General features: G+C 43.4%; 1 protein-coding gene across 2 annotated transcripts in view; it reads right to left on the bottom strand.

Moving 5' to 3' along the window:
- Window positions 1-932: 932 nt before the first annotated feature.
- The window catches only part of unc5a (unc-5 netrin receptor A), a 114513-nt gene continuing 97819 nt past the window's right edge, over window positions 933-17626 (bottom strand). For both annotated transcript variants that reach the window (XM_028415686.1, XM_028415685.1), the window contains exons 10-16: window positions 16001-16088; window positions 15360-15528; window positions 13094-13327; window positions 5804-5953; window positions 3889-4053; window positions 3621-3799; window positions 933-1540 (exon numbers count right to left, since the gene is read on the bottom strand). In XM_028415686.1, the coding sequence (XP_028271487.1) occupies window positions 1375-1540; window positions 3621-3799; window positions 3889-4053; window positions 5804-5953; window positions 13094-13327; window positions 15360-15528; window positions 16001-16088 (1151 nt within the window). In that variant the 3' untranslated portion in view covers window positions 933-1374. The remainder of the gene's footprint in view (window positions 1541-3620; window positions 3800-3888; window positions 4054-5803; window positions 5954-13093; window positions 13328-15359; window positions 15529-16000; window positions 16089-17626) is intronic.

Here is a 17626-nt window from a genome sequence, read left to right on the forward strand (position 1 = left end):
GCATGAATCTACAGGATTTTTATTTTTTATTTTTTTGCCATCCTGGCTAGAAATAACAGAATAGGAAACCCTTTCAAAGCCTCTTTTTCAAGTGTTATCTGAGAGACGGGGCCCCCTCTCTGATGTGGAAATACTGTTTGCCACACAGCAAATATAGAATTCCCACCAACATTGCTTTATGAATAATATAAACAAGTTGCACAATTACCCTTTCAGCGTGAGTAATCTTGCGATTTTGAAGAATTTGTTGTCAGAGTTTTCTCTGGGAAAGCTCTACATTATTCATAAGGGATAATAACCCCTTTGGCCATGGTTTATATTCTACAGAATTAATGTAATCATTTCAGAAATGAGTTTTGATAACATTCACTGTTCACATATGTGCAGCTACAATGCCTTTCGGCCCTATATGGCTCCTTCATTAGCAATGGAAACTGGGAAAAAACCCACCTCAATGAATGATTAGAAAAATCTAAGACATAAAATTAACCTGATGGATTAAAATCACAAAAAATGGCTTCAGAAACATGGTTTTCACTGAAGATACTACTCACTCTCCTTAAAAAAAAGTTCAGCGACCCCACACCTCACATATATTGATTTTAAAAGCAGGAAAAGCTACGAAGCGTCTCACTGAATCAAGATGTCAAGATGTTACATTCACAGTAGTGATACCAGCTGGACTAAAAAAAAAAAAAAAAAAAAAGCAAACACATACACAAACCAGCTGAGATGGGTTGTTTTTTTTTTTTTGTTGGAGCTCTGACATACAATCTGATTTACACCTGTGAGTGCAGGATGTGCTACGAGCCTTCTGTGAGCTGTCCAACAGACGATGATGTACAGAGATAATGTCATGTGACGAACCTGCCAATTGCATATGTCGCCTGTTCTCTTTAACCTGAAATGGCACCTTTGTTATATTCAGTATTTCAGTGTGTTTTGTTTTTGTTGTTTTTGATTTCAAAGTTTAAACATTAGTTGCCTAATTTGCAATAGTGGGTATTAGTCATCATATTTGCATATTTGCTCCATTTAGGCCTAAGTGGCCCAGTTTATGTTTTAAAGGCATGAAGTTAATTAAGTTATATCTTTACATTAGAACTGGGGTGTGGACTCATTTTAAATTAACCTTTAATGGGAAAATAAAGGGTATTTTGTTCTCCCTGGTTTCCCTCATTCCGTGTAAAGATTTTTACTTGCAATTATGGACTCGATCTTACATTAACCCTTTACTGTATCCAAGGGAAGAAAGAGGGACATTGGGACAGCTCCGCTCTTTGATTCCTGCTGCAGTTATAGTGTTTTCTGTGTGTTAGTGTGTGTTGTGTATGTTTCCTCTGCACCAGTCTCTCTCTCTCCCCCTTTTCTGGGTTAGCACTCGCCATCAGAGACCAGGAATATCATGGCTTCCTGTTTGCCAATGTCAGCCATGACCGTGGCCAGCTGGTTGATGTTGCCACTGTGGAAATGTTGTGCCTCCCACAGGTCCAGGATCACAGAGGTTGGGCTCGCTTTGGATGCAAAGAAACTCATGTGTCTGCAGAGGAAAGAAAAGAGAGAGAGGAGCGTAGAAATTAAAGTAAAGCCTTATTTTATTGCAGATATCAGAAAGGACAGTCTGTCATTTTCTCTGCACCAGAAAGAGTCTTAGGCAAACCTTTTCAGCTGGTTTTTTATTGTGCTGCTGCCTCTTGTAACTCTGTCAATGTCAGCTTTTATTGTGTGTTATATTGCTACATCCTGATATGCCGTGTTGGAGCACTAAGTAAAAAAATGATAAAAGGTATAAGAAGACAGTCTAGCTCCTGCAGCTGCCATCAAGCAATTTTCATTTGAAGCTCAACAACACAACCCTCATTCTTCTTTATTTGATGCTGGAATTGGCCCTAAATCCCATACAGTAAATCCTATATGGACTTTCACAGTTGAGTCGGAAGTGACCTTTTCCTTTTCAGGGGCAGAACCTTTACGATCAAACCCAATCAATGACAACAAAGCAGTGGCCCCAGCCAGCTGTATATTTGATGTTGAGTGGGACTCGATCCCCACAGTACCTGAGGAAGCTTGTTTGATTTAATGGCTTTTTTCTGTTCTCCAAGTGTCCAGGGCCTTAGCTGTTCTGTAGAGCACATGTGACACACACACAAAAAAGGAGAACAGTGTTGGCACAAAGGGAGATTGTACAACACGGGTGTTTTGAAGGGACAAGAAGCCTAAAATGCCACCAAGTCCCACTCACCTTGAAGAAAGGTCAGACAGAGTCTGGTACTTCCTGTTTGCCCAGTGAAGCATTCTGTGATGGTTATAACCATGTGACTGCTTCAACAGTACACAAGCGCCAAGCACACACATCACTCTGCTATTTTGAGGCAATTGGATTTTAAAGCATTCGCAGCGCTCCCTCTGCGTCCGGAGCGCACAACAAAGAGAAATGCTGGTCAAAAAATTGTCTGGGAATGAACCTCTGTGTCATTATTCAGATAAAGAAGATGGAGCTCAGCGTCTGACATGTCAGCCCCGCTTATTCACCTCGCTGTGTGAAACACGAGCTTATCTTGTATGGCTCAGACACAGCCGTTTGCACAGTCTTGGGAGAGAAAGATCAAATAAAAGCTTCTTGGCATTTTAAGTTTTATTGATTGGTCCCGTTCTGCTAGGTCTGAACTCTTTACACACACACACACACACAGAGAAACAAACACAGAAATACAGCATGACAGAATGCCAAGGAGCTGCTGCCTTTTCAGGAAAACATGTTGTTAAGGACAGATCAAACAACAGAGCACTTGTTCCTTCCTTAGGCCTGAATGAGAATTGATTATGTTGAGCAAAACATTGCTAATTAAACCTGTAGTGCATCAATTTAATCTGTGATTAATTGAGGTAAATAAAGTTGATTGGACAAATTAAGTGTACCTATTTGATTTCATTACGAGGTAGAAATTAAATTGGAGGATAACGGATCAATGCCTGGCTCCGCTCTGTTACAGGTGCTCCAGTGATAAAGTACAGTAACTGTGAGAATGAATTGGCCTTATGTCGGCACAGATCCAAACCTATTCCATCTTTTTTTTTTGTCACTGATGGGCAGCTAGCTCGCTGCCTTTCCAATTACCACCGTTAAGCAGAATGTAGCAGGTGGAAGTTGAGCTGCAGACTTTAAGCTGCTTACCTGTTTCTGAGGGAAAAGGGAGGAAGGGGGGGGTCATGTTTTCTTGCAGAAATGATAGCTGTATCCATCAAGTCCACATTAATCCTATAATGTTAGCTGTGTCAAAAGAGGATTAGTTTGGTAAGGCGTTACCTTGTTTACCTGAACTTTAAAGAAAAACTCTCGACTGTGGTGATGCACTTTATGCTGATTGTGTTTGATTGCTGGAATTATACGGTTACACGTTAACATCTATGTTTGTATGAACCTCCACAATCAGTGTGATTGCATGTTCATTATTTTAAACAAGCTCCATTCAAGCACCGTCGTACTTCTGTGCAACCTCAAGAGATTTGGATAAATGAGGCTCTGCCGAGGTTCTTCAGAGCTCTTGTGTCTGAGCTGCCTGTTCTGACGATGTTTAGATCAGCGATGAGATAAGGGATTATGGTATTGTCAAGTTTACCTCTCAAGTTTAAGTCTTTGTGCAAGCATTCTCCAGTCAGCTCCATTGGGACAGGGGGCGTCCAGGCTGCTGCAGATCTTCTGCCTGATGAGGTATGGGATCTGAAAGGCGCTGGGTCCTGCCAAAGCTGTGGCGTTACTGTCCATTAACAGAAACTCAGAGTCCACCGCCCGAGTGTCCTGACAGGAAAACAATTCCTTTAATGTAAAAACAGCTGAAAAACGTCAGTTGCTTAAGGTTCTGATGGAGCAGTTATGGAGAACGATACCTTGGCAATGTTAAAATCGAGGCTGAAGCTCTGCCCCTCCCCCTCCACCTGCCACACGCACAGCTGGCAGGTGAGCTCGCAGGTGCTGAGGCTGAGCCGCTCCAGAGTGAACGTGCAGTGCAGGTACCGCTGGGAACCGTTCCAGATGTGGTAGAACGGGATCTCCTGCAGAACAAACACAAAGCGGCAGCACGGCAGCACAGTCAGAACTGCATGTCTGAAACACGACATTAACAGGACCGCCTGCCTCAGGTTATCATTAATTACACTGACATGGGCTGTCATTGTTAGGTAAAATGACTAAGTATATCTGAGGCAGCAGAATGACAACATTTGAGTAACTTAAAGGGAATTAATGTGCTGGTACTGACAAGTAGAATCTTTAAAGGGAATTAAAATCTATCTGAGTTGATGACAGATTAAATCTAATGTAGGATTTTGAGAGATTACCCACCATCTCAGGCAATGGAATCATTTTCTTTCAGTTGAGTCAGCTTTTCCCTGCAGGTTTTCTAAGCAGAGCTACAAACGCTCCTGATAGTGTAAACGCTGGAACATCACCCCGCTACTCTGAATCTAAAGCACATCCTGTGACAAGGATATATGTACGCCTAATAGCTTTGAATACTGCTTCTGTACAGCACTAGCTTCCATCTAGCAAACAGCTACTAGGGAGTGTTTGGTAGAATGTATTCAAGACTGACAATTTCTACATCTTTGTGGCTGCTCCTGCATATTCATGACTCATTTCCATAACCCAAGAGAAACACAGAAGTAAAAAAAAAAAAGGGCACGCTAACTTCTCACTTTACCCTTAAATCAACAGATAACAAGACCTCAGTCTTCCTAAGTGAAGGTGGGCTGCAGCGCACATGGCAAACCAAACGGGGGCACTGTTACCCAGGCAGACCGGTTACAGAGGGTGCCGAGTGAAACGCACAAAAGTCTTCGCGGGGGCCCCGGGGAGACTAAAGGCCTTTTTGACTGCACTGCTGAGAGGGGAATAACACTTCCAAATGAACAGGCACAGTCCAGAGGAATAAGCCTCTGTTCTGGGTGCATTGTTGCTGCTGCTGCTTGCTTGGCACAGCCTGTGTGCTCTCTTCAGGGACCTGGTGCTCAGTGCTTACATAGTTACAGCCAGGACATTTTCTAGTCCTCTTTGAACAACCCTTGTGTCTCCGTTGTGGGGCTGCAGCAGACTTGGACACGCAGGTGTGGGAGCGCAGCAGAGGTGGAAGGGTTCCAAAATTTAGGTTGCAAAGTTCCAAGATATTTACATACGGCTCTATATTTCATCTGAGCCCCCTTTGAGAGAGCAGCAGCTAGTATAATCAATCAGCTGGCAGCTCTGGGTTAGAGCACACAACCCAGCTCCAATATGTACATGTATACACCCCATGCACACACACACGGCTCCCTACACTTCAACAAATGACTTAAGAGTTGCCCATACAGTGCCAAAAACAGAAGGGTTGTAGGACAGAGCAGTCCTGCAGTAACAGACTGAACACTCCTGTGTGAATCTCTAAATTGATCAAATGAAATAAAAACATGCTTAATTAAAACTGAAATGAAAACAACTTCCCAGACAGACAAGTGGAGCATGAACTCTAATTAACAATAAAAAGTTGCTCCTGAATAAGCTTTGATTGCTCAGTAGCAGCAGTTTCACCAGGGTATGCTCTATCATTATTATTATTATGATTATGTTATTTCATTGGGTGGTTATTTGAAATTAACTTCTTACAACATGGATTTAAAATCGACTACACAAACAAACTGGACACCCTTTACCTGCTGATACACTAATTTGACAGATGCAGCCAGGCAGTTGTATTACATCTCTGTGCTGCTGCTCTGATCCATAGTGACTCTGTGCCCCCAGCAGCCCCCACAGGGGCACCAAACACACCTGGTAGCCGGCTAGCAGCTTGCTCCTCCAGTGAGCCTGGGGCATGTCATGGATGGACAGGCGAAGGTTGTGGTAGCTGTCTTTGAAAAGCAGGACATGAGGCTCGTCAATCAGCCGACCCCCGAGCTGCCGCTCCATCTGCATCACCTCCTGATGGAAGAGAAAAGAGGCAAAGAGAGGCGTCAAGGCTCACGAATAGCATGTTAGTTTCCATCAGAGTCACAGAGGTAAGTGAAAAATGTGCAAAATAATCCATAACTGTGTGAGCCTCCTGCTTACACAGTTTGTACTGTGCATCACTCACACATAAAACTGCACCGTTTGGACAAAGATACGTGCGGTGCTGAGGACATACAACTCAAACAGATACACAAAGGTTTTGCTTGCTCTCACACAAAGACACATACACAGCGTGAGGCGAGGGTACAGCACATCTTAGGACAGGAAGATAGTGTCCCTGCATGGAGCCGCAAAAGACTGGACCGTCTTGTCTCCCCAGTGCTTTAATGTCACCGCAAGGTTGATCCCCTGTCTCAGCATGCCTGTGTGTGTGTGTATGTGTGCGCCCAGCTTTCAGCTACCGCATTAGCATGCAAATACTGCAGCCATCCCAGCTTACCATCTACCTGGGCTGTTACAAAGATGGTGAACGAGCCATTAGTCAACTGCTCATTGTTCTCGCATGGCGAATCTCCTTAATTTCATTTTTGTTTTGGTGCCAGGAGAGATTTGTAAATGCATGCTTAATATTTTAATCTCTGTGGGACTTGCTCAGTGGACCATTTGTTGCCATCCAAATGACCATCTGGAATGGGATGAAAATATCCACCACATTTCCCTCTGATCTATCTATTCTGGATGCTTTGTGAGTCTTTGAAAAAAATCACTACATTGGTTAGCTACCTTACACTCACAATTAGAGGAGCATATTACACAACAGTTGAGTGCGAAAAGACCTCAGAAATAAGATATGTTTTTGGAATCTGTCTGAGGAGGGAAACAAGATGGCAGCAGAAGGAAAAAACAAACAGTCAGCCAGAATGTGCCACAGAGTCCAAAAGACATATCTCAAAGACAACAGCTCCACCAGGGAGATATGTGTATAGATAGTGGCCATATGTTGAGTGCTGCATGCCAGTGTGGTTGCCCATGGTATGATTTCAGCAAAGACATCTAATTAAAGTGGAGAATAGCAGTAATTTCTATCTGCACAACACTGATTCAATTTTCTGCCCTCTTTCCCAGGAATGGGCTAGACTGATTCCAATTATAATGGAAAGGAAGCTGTTAATTATCCATTTGGAATCTCTACCTGCGTTATTTGATGTGCTCTCTCCTCCAGTGAATGAGCACTTTTTTTGGTTCAGCCCGGGAATTGAATTTCCATATTTGCTCAGTGCATTGCTAATTTCCATGTTTGCTTTGTGCTTATCTTCTTGTTAACATGAATATTATGCCCCCTGTGATTACCCATCCAGATTCCTGCATTTACATAGTTTTTTGTTTTTAATCTTTTGCCACAGAGTGTTAAAAACAGAAACACTGATCTGACTGACTGTATGTGGCTAGCTGGAATACCCCCCCTCACTGAACTGTCACTGCATAGCCTTGTGATGTTACCCAGCCTACTTACTCAGAGGAGGAAGGTCAGACAATGGCTCTGAATCAAAGCGTGGAGGTCTAATGAGTTAATAACAGAGGGCAGCACATTCTCCTCAGAAAACCCACTGCTATTATGTCTCTTATTGATACAAAAGGCACATTTTGTGGGCTTCCAGAGAGGTTCATTTAAACAGTTCTTAAGCACAAATTATTTGTTGGCAGCAATTAGCATTGCAAATCAGCTGGTGGACTTTGATCAGGTCTTTGACCTATAGTAGTGAATCTATAGCCCTGCAAGCAGGAGAATGACTGCAGAATGCCAATTATCTTATTATCAGCATCTAGTGACTAGGATGAATACTAACTCGCTGTGTCTAGCAGTTTGTCAGGTTCAAGGCTGACATGCCAAGATTACAATCAAATGGGGTCTAGGACATGGTCGTCCTGCTACCTGAAAAATACACGACATGATACACTTGCTCTAAAAATCAGCACGTCTTTCCAAGTGACACTGTCTCACTTGTACTGTATATTGTTTATGTGTGTCTGAGCACCGGTGAGTGTGTGTGTTAGAGTGTGTCACTGTACAGGATTTCAGCATATGTTCTGGACCGAGAGAATAATGGCCCTCTTTACGCCCCATTATCCTGTTAACAAATGACAGTGTGAGTGAGCTAACAGATGAGGAGCTAAATTTGACCATATTATTCATCTCTATCTGAGAAAAAAACAATGCAAGGCTTTATCTAATCACATATTAATCACAAACCTGGACTGGGATTTTGTTTCCTTTCAGTGACAAAAGTTGCTTCCCCTAAGACAGCCTGAACCAGTAAAGGAGCTCTGGAAGTATTAGGATGCACAAGATGGACGAGATGTTCAAGTGCTGCAGGAGAAAAACCCCTTTTGTTCTAACGGAATTCAAGATAGCCTGTGGTGTGTGTGAAGACTGTGAATTTAGAGTCAGGCAGAGCCAAGACCACCCCCTGACATTCAATGAGGCTGGCTAAAGAGAGTGAGATAGAGCAGGGAGCAGTGAAAAGAGCAGAAGGAAGAGAAGAAGAGAGACACAGGCAGCTTAACATTTGTGTCTCCAGGTCACTAGAGTGGCCAGCTTTAGCAGGAGAGATAACAGGATTACTGCAATCATGGCCACAGTTTTCTATGACGTCCTCCCCTTTTCCACTCTCTCCCACCCCACTGCTCCTCCACCCATCCCCTCCTCATCCTCTTGGCATGGACCAGAGCTGGGACTGTGATGGACTGGGGCCGGGCTCCACTGGGAAACAAGAGACACTCACACAGCTAATCTCTTCGGGCTGGTGCTGACAGAAAGAGGTTAGTAGCTGCACCAAAGTCTTTCTCTGCAAAAACTAGCCATCAGATGCAGAAAAGAAACACAAACTAAACAAATCAAAGTGTTAGCAGAAGCTTGTGTGTTAGGAAGTAGACTGGTAGAACACTTTCCTCAGTGCAAGGTCATGCTCTTATTTGTGGTCCTCTGTTGTACTGACTTTTAGTGCAATAAACTGATTAACTTAGCTCTGATAGGGCTTATAAGTAGGAATTGATCAGTTAATTATTAAAGCGGCATGTCATCTGAAACAGAGCTAAACACGGGCTTTAATATCCTTATAAAGTCGTTCTCACCCCTCCACGCTTTGCAATGTCGCGTCCTCGTGTTTAAAAATGTGCATTCATAGTGACGATCCATTTTCAGAGTTGCTCTTTTCAGGCAAATGCATTTGTTTATAGAGAGTAGCCTGGCTATGTGGGCTCCATAAATCTGTGTATTTGTCAGCAGGATGTGACAGGCTTTTCCTCTCTGACTGAGAGTCTATCAGTCTGAGCTCCAGTGGCCGTGCCCGCTACAGTCAACTCTGATTAATAACTACAAATAGAAGGGACTTGTCTGCTCAGTTATAAATGGAGACTGTGTTTGCTAGGGAAAAGATGCACATTCTGCTTGATAAATCACAGAGCAGGATGGGAGAAAACAGCACATAGGAACACAGAAATATAATATGGAAACAATTTCTCAGCTGGGCTCAGTGATAAAACTGACTTGTCTTGTTTAACTTAATGCCAGCAATTACTGGTTTATAGGCTGTTTTTTTTCTAAGATCTTGCCAGTAACTTTTCTGATGGAGGGATCAGAAAAAACTATTTAAGTATTACACCCTGTAGACTACATGCTGCTTCTCCCTCACATAAAAGCGAGCTAGCAAGACTACGTCACAGAGGGAGCACATACATAGTTTATGAGCCCTTTTAAACGCAAATAAAAATAATTGCTTGAGGTCAAACACTGTAGAAAAGAATCCAGCAGCCACTATTTACATAAGACATCTATTAAAACACCAATTTAACCCTGAAATATACTGTACAGTAAAGAGACACAGAGCTGAGTGGACATTACATGATGAGTAAATCAGTGTATCCTCACATATAAATGCCATATATTGTCATTGTCATTCACGCAAAATTCTAAATTATCATCTGGTTTAATTACATTTCTCAAACCCCTATATGCTGAGTGTTAGACATTAAAACTACTTGGTGAGGTATAGTTGAGATTAAAACAGAGCTGCTCACTATGTTAAACACAAGGCGAGCGTCTCCCCTCCTGCAGCAGAGTTTTTAACACTGTATAATTCATTAAAGGAGGCTAGCATTTGCTGATTTGCAGTGAACTTGAAAGTAGAAGAGGCTAGAAGGGAGTTACTGTTCTGTGCAGAAATATGGTCAGACAACTTGTGAAGGAAGAGGTAAGAGGATCAGTACAATTCATCCCCTGAACACCACGAGTATCTGAAAATATAATGCAAATCTGCAAAACTCATAAATCGACCACACATTGACATCCTCTGGAAGAGCCATAAGGTTAAAAAAAAAACAAAAAAAAAAAACATCCCGACGTTTATTACAAGCCCTGTTGTGTTAGTATTTATTATGGTCTCTAAAAAGTCTATTACTCCAATACTGACTTCAAGCTCTGTAAAAAATAAATCTGACAGAACGTGGGTGGCTTATAAATCATTCTACATGTTTTTTTTTAAACTGTCAACAACACTGGCCTCACACAACACAGACATGTGGGTGTAATGGAAGAACATTTAGTTATCAATAAACACAGATATTTTGTTATTGTCTCACTCTTCTAATGTGGACTGCACTCAGGGGAGACTGCTTTATCCTTTAAACCAAAAGCTGACAGAATGCAGCTAAAAAAAAAAAGAAGCAGCACCATTTCCCAATCAAAGACACCTTTGTCGATACCCTTCCAGTTAATTAGATGTTGGTGTTAGGTGTCTCTCTGTACTGAGTTGGAGGCTTGGTTCACTGCAGGTGTTTCAATCAGTTGAGGGATGGCAGAACATCAGTGATGCCCTCCCACAGGCCTCTCTGGGAACAACCAAGTGCACAGTGAGGGCGCTACCAAATGCTGATGATGTCTCCTCTGCTGCTGTGCCAGCCTTGGCTGGGCCGATCAAGAGTGGGACACACATTAAATATTAACTTAATGGGTCCCGGCAGAGTCCTGCTAACATACGGCAAGCATCAGACAGAAATGTCACTGTTTCCCCAGAGCCCCCGCACACTTAGGATCAAAGACAATAACATTGGTTCTAATCTGCTGTAATAGGGAGATAAGAGACACCATGGTACAACATGCAAGTGTAGCACACACGCGTGTGTGTGTTTGTGTGTGTGTGCATCAGTCATTCTCCCTGATGGAAGCTTGTCAGAGCAGACTGACAGCCAGTGATGGGACCGGAGAGAAAAGCTCAGCATCCTTTTTTTTGGTTTCCACAGTTCTGCCTGCTTCTAACCAGTCAGTGTTTTGTTCATCTCCTATCAAAAGTCCTGCCTCTTTCATGCTCGGAAGGTTGACTTCTTCCCAGAAAAAAACAAGGTGCCCTGCCTTAGCAGGCTTCAAGTGCTCAAGGTGTACTGTACATCAAAACATGCTTAAAAAATGTGCTGCTGCGCCACCCCACTGTACCACCTACTGCTGCTCCACCACTGCTACATACTATAATTAACTCTTAATGGCGGCCAAAGTGAAAGTCTTATCATAAATGGTGCATTTTAAAGATAGTGATTAGTGATTAGACTGAACCTCTCCAGGGAAGTTTAATCTCCACTCAAAGTAGTTAATGTACTTGCTAAATGAACTGCTCCCTCCATAATAGCACCAAGAGCAGTGTGGAGTCAAGATTACTAAACAGTGTGGGCCACGTTCTAAATCACTCACTAAAAACTACAAAACCCTGGAGACGTCGTGGCTTACCACAGGACCAGGTTGAGCAAGAGACAGGGAGCTAATGCACTCAAGGGCGTCAGGGGAGCCGCAGAGTATGGCAGCACAAGTGCTGGAGTCAACAAGCTCAGATGTCCTTTTCCTGGCTAAGAGAGCAGGAGAATAGCAGAACAAGAGCTAGCCAGAGGGAGCGGCAGTGAGAGACAGAGTTTTTTGTATACCAGCAGCCTTGCTGCATGCAACACAGGATGCACAAGGTCATTTCAACAGTTACACTGCAGCAGAACACCACTGGGTCATCTGATGATCTGAATATATATATATATAGAGAGAGCCCTATCATTAGAACTATTTTGATCCAGGCTTGAATCCAGGGTGAAAAAAACATCCAATCTTTACCTCCTGTTTGCCACATTTTACATTTATCTCTGTATTAGAATGAACTTGAATGTCAGCCAGTAATTTTCCTGAGCACACCTGCTATCATGCAATAGCTGTCAGAAGCAGAGAGGAAGCAGCAGGGGCAGAATTGAGCCACAAAAAGACAGATGTAAGCAAGAAGAGGTTTCTGTAATTCCAAACCCACAGAACATTGGATCATCAGCTCCCTGCCAGTGTGAGTGCTAATTTCAGCGTAAACCCCAGTGGCTTCCATTGTTTATGTCCCACAGCCATCCATAGATTGTACTAGTGGTGAACCTCTGTATGAGGAGGTCAGCCATTACAGCCAGCAGAAGGGGACTCTAGCGAGAAGAGGCACTTGTGGCTGTGGGTGGTGTCAAAGGAAGAGGAACAGCTTGGAGAGAGAGAGAGAGAGAGAGAGAGAGAGAGGTGTAGAGAGACAGAGAGAGGGGTGGGGGTGGGGGGAGCATGGGGTTTGCTGGGAAAAGATTGGGACAGGCTCTCCTTTTAATTTACTAATTAACCATGCAAATGAAATCTTAACAGGCTACTCAGAGGCAGTCCTCGGGGGAGGGAGGAAGGCATTAGTGCTTGATTATGCTCTGTCCAGGCGGAGGGGGGAGAAACGAAATATGCTGTTGAACAAAGTGATGGGAAACTTCTGGGCCCATGGCGGCCAAGCGGAATCACCGACAGCATGAAAGGAAATAACATCTCTGGAGGCACACATACAAAAACACACACACAGAGATTGTATATCATGATTAATCTGAATATATGCATTGTTTCACACTCCTGGACTACACATGGTGTAACTAGGCCTGCAGTATTGTTCAATTTACTGTGGCCATGGCTAACTCCTACATGTCTGCTAGCCTTCCAATGTGACAGACAATGCTATTACACATAATAGTCAACCCATCACTCAGCTGATGCGAAACCGCCCAGTCGGTGCAATCTCAAACCTCAGAAAATGCCAGCCAAACAGAATAACTGGCAGCACCGCATTTGTCACAATTTACCTTGAAGACGTCCTGCGTGTCGTCCATGCAGTACACCCTGATGTTGTACTCCAACGTGGAACAGTATGCATCCGAGAAGAGCACCAGCCTGAGGCGCTTGGCTGCGCCCATGTGCAGGGACTCTCCCACCAGGGCGAACATGCCCAGCTGTTCCGAGAACAGTCGGCACGTCTCGGCCTCGAGCTGGCAGTAATAAGGCTCCGACACCAGCTCCTCCCCCATCAACAGGACGTCCTGGAGGAGAAAAAAACACAAGGTGTGGATGGAAGGTCAAGCACCCAATTTATGTAGGAGGGAAGGCTAATGTGTTTGCCTGGGTACTCAGGATGTGTATGTGTGGGGGTGTGTTTGTGAAAAGCTTGTTAGAAATGCAGCAGCCTCAGAAACTCTGTTTCCTTCTGATGAGCGACAAGTATGATCTAAGCTAAAGGTCTTTAAGGAAATCTTACATAAGTACGTATATAATAGGTTATGGCAAGAAAAAAGGAATACTTTGTTCTTGCCTGATATTCCATTTTTACTGCTGTAAAGCTTATTGCATACTGACATAAAGACACACATTTCCTTATACGAAGACACATTCTACAGAATACCATCAATTTACTTAATAATGCATGAACGAGGTACTCAATTGACATGAAAGGAGACTCGAATAGATTCCTGGCAAGAATGGATAGTTCGAGAGAAAGAAAAGACCATGGAGGTGCAGAGAACGCTGGTTTATAGGGACTTCTTCCACCATGAATTTGAGATTCTTTAGCAAAGGTGAAAAAAACGTGCAAGATTTTTTAGAAAAACAACCCTGCCACCTGAAGGTAAAATGACAGTGAAATTAAATGTGTTTTAATTAGAAAATGACAGTGTTAAATGTGTGAGAGGCCACACTAGCTTTTGTATGGCGCTGAAGTCCTGTATCACTGCAACTGCATTCCTGATAGAGATAGAAGACTGGTGAAAATATCCCATTTCATCACAGTGCAGGAGTTTTTATGAGATAATTCTGCTGCACTCTGGGCTAATTTGATGGAGACAAATTGGACCCAAGGTGACAACATTTTCTCTAAAATCCCATCATGCCTGTTGACTGACTCTTCCCATTAGCCAATCAAGCTGAAGAGAGCATTCTGCCTGCCAAATGCCCAGTGAGCCCCTCTAGGATCGATGCAACTAGACACCATCTACATCAATAGAATTAGTATCGACACAATTCATTTAGTATGCAACCACAATGGAGTCTCACTTTTTCATCATCTTAATATTTCTTCAAAGTGGAGCAGAGAGTGAGGTGGCTCAATTACGCCACTGAGCACTCACTCCATGAGCCATTCATATCCCATCCTCCTTCTGTTTTCCTACTTTATGTGTTCCTCTCTTGCAGATCCTTCCTCTAAATCAGCATTACCTGCTTGTCTACTTTACATTGCCCTCTTTGTCTCTCTTCTTCCAGATTCCTTTACACTCTGTGGTCATTTCCACTCTCATTCTCTCGTTCACCTGGCACCTTTCTTCCGGTGGCCATGTGGTCCACCCGCTGGGCTATATTTGGTCCGGCCGATGATTAAAAGTGCTGGTCTAACCTCTGCTTCAGACAGGCCAATCCATCCCACAGACACCCCACCACCGCCACATGAGGGGAGGCTGAATAATTTATGCACAATATCGAACATGAAAGAAGACCTAGTAACACTCCAAAGCCCACCAGCACCCTTTCCAATCTCTGTGGATTGTTGAGATGGGTACACTGCCTCAAACCGCGTTTGTTTGTGTGGGTGTGTGTGTGTGGATGTGTGTGTGCAGACACTGAAGGTTCTTCCCAACTATATCCTATTGGAGTCTGGCAGTTCTGGTTACTTTCAAATTTCACGGCCAGAAAAATGGGGAGGGAACTCTGTAATTGGAAGCAGCGGTCAAAAATGGTCAAGGAGCACTCAGAAGAGTACTTTGAGGATCAGTAATTTGCTTAGAGAAATTCTGTTTTGAGAAACATGTTGCCTAGCAACTCTTGAGCTGGAGAGAGCTGGTGCTTCCAGGCTTTTGTTTCAGCACGATGAGAAAATACCTGATGGTCAATATAATTTAAACCCAATGGAGTAGATGAGTGCTGGGCCAGAACAACCTCTGCTCTATAGCATTTTAACACTGCAAAGAAAGCTGCTACGTTTCAGGGCAAAGCCCTCAGTAACTTCAGTAAGTCCTAACAAATTCACTGGATAGCAACTTTGTCTGTGTACAAAGGATTTGTGCTGGAGTTATTGTGCACTCTCACCTCCCAAGCGCCCTCATAGTTCTGCTTCTTGAGACGGACGGCCCAGTTATCAAGGCATGCGTCAAAGCAGTGGTCCATGCTGAGGATAACTGGTCGGCTCAGGACCACCCCTGGAGGGCCACAACTCACAACGGGGCTGAGGAGGGTCTGGCAGCCGGCCAGGGGTAACCTACACCAGGGAAAGGAGAGCGAGAGGGAGGGGGTGAATTAACCGAGATGCTTTTCCTCATTGAGTTATTAGTGAGAATTTACAGGTCTCTTGTAAGCAGGATATGATGCTGTCACCTCTGCAAATTATCTAGCAGCTGTAGCAGAGAATAATGAAAGCCTGCTGGACTCACTGACTTTCTGGGCCAAGTTGTGATGACTGAGTAATAACATAACACTTCCACAGTGTACTGCAATGACTGTGCCTTGAGAGGCTGAATGCAGGATGCCAGATAAACAGTGTTTTCTAAACAATTCATTTAACTTAAATAGTGCACATCCTGGTAAAAGGCTATGTTATTTATTTACATCCCTCCTCCACAGTTCTGGCGCAGACTCTTAAGCCTTTCCTAATAGAACAGTGGAGCATCAAAACAAACAGCCTAGTGGCATCCAGGGAAGACTGCCAGTTAGACAGTGTTAAAGAGACCCACCTTAAATCTTCTTTCCTCTGAACAGTGAGATAAATCTCATAGATCTTTCCTCTGGGGATGGCCTCGGGAGGAATGAGCAGACTGATTCCTAATGCAAATAACAACAAAGGGAGATAGAAGGGGGGGTTAAGCAGGAGAGGGGACAGGCTCATTTGTTCTGACTGAACAACAGCTTTGTCATCTCACAAAAGGGAGCCGGCCCACTCACCAAAACTGTACGGCTGCAGAAACAAACAAAAAAAACAAATCTATTCTGAAGGTCAGAGGGAGCCTCCATCAGGTACAGTAGATGCAAATCTCTGCACCGGCAGCCGATGCAGCACACGTCCCTACGGTCAGCAATTAGCTGAGACAAAAGCGCACGCTGCAACGCAGTTTAAATGTCCTCCGTCTGCCACCAAGTAGATAATTGAGACCATGGAACAGACTACTCCAGGAAAATTGCACTTTCCCAGGAGAGTGTAGGAATGCACACTGGAGAACAGACAGAGTCAGTGAAGTAGTTTGAGTGTTGTGGCATTTGTGTTGGGATTCTCTTGCCAAAATCATCCACTTAGAATCCTATTAAAAATGCAATACAAATACCGACTGTGACACATTGCTAGTCTCTGGGTCTGTGCACCACAAAAACATCTGTTTGAATAAGGCGAAGGTGCCTGAATGCTCACAGCCTTGTCTGAATCTATAAACCATGTCTTCCATGTGCCCGCTTTGAAATTGTGTAAATGACAGTACATCTATGCTTTTTTTTCTTTCCCCCCGTGTCCTTATGAGAAGATGGGTGCCAATGCGTGGTATGGTCTACATGGCTTTGAGTTAATCCATGCATAAAATATCTGTAAGAGAGTAGCAGAGAAAAAGAGATCGAGAGCAGTGGTGGCAGGGAAAAACAGGAAAAAAGACCTTTTCTTCCACAAGATACTGCCCAACTGGCATCGGCTAATCTAGACAGCCTACAATGAGCCAAGCGAAAACACGGTCTGACTATATAATTATATAAGCTCTGTACTCGGCTAATGTGAAGAGGAAAAGCAAAATTGGGGACTAATGATGGTGGACTTTTTTATATCTTATAATTTTCACTATGACCAGCTTTTATTCTTCTGCCTCTGCTCTTAGTACAAAACTGACACTTGTGGACATCAAATTCAAATTCAACCAGCTCCCTCATTAGGGAGGGGCCTAATTGGAATAATTTGTTCTAGGTTGTATTCCAGGGATCTTTGAGAGTACAATGTATCTGGCACACGCTCATTTCATCTCATCTCATCGCTGCACTGAACAGCCTTTTTAACTATTCATGCAGTGCTGTGTAGATGTAGGTTATTGAGAAAGCAGTTTACACATTCATGCGTTTTTAGGCACTTTTTTGTTATTATGGTCCCTTTTTAACCCTTCACACCTTAATGACACAGCTACAACCTTCATGTATTTTTGGCATCCCTCATAACAAAGCTGTTTTGTATGAAGCCCTAAAACGCTTTTTATGTTTGTTATCCTGCTACACACCTATTAAGCCTATGAGGTTTAAGGCTGAATGGACTGGGTCACATTCAACAAGACAAGTGAGATGTTTATGGGATTCAGCTGTTACTGATAAATTCTCCTTGTTAATGGAACAGCAGG

The sequence above is a fragment of the Parambassis ranga genome, chromosome 10 (genome assembly GCF_900634625.1).
Source record: "Parambassis ranga chromosome 10, fParRan2.1, whole genome shotgun sequence".
In the NCBI taxonomy this organism is placed as follows: Eukaryota; Metazoa; Chordata; class Actinopteri; family Ambassidae; genus Parambassis; species Parambassis ranga.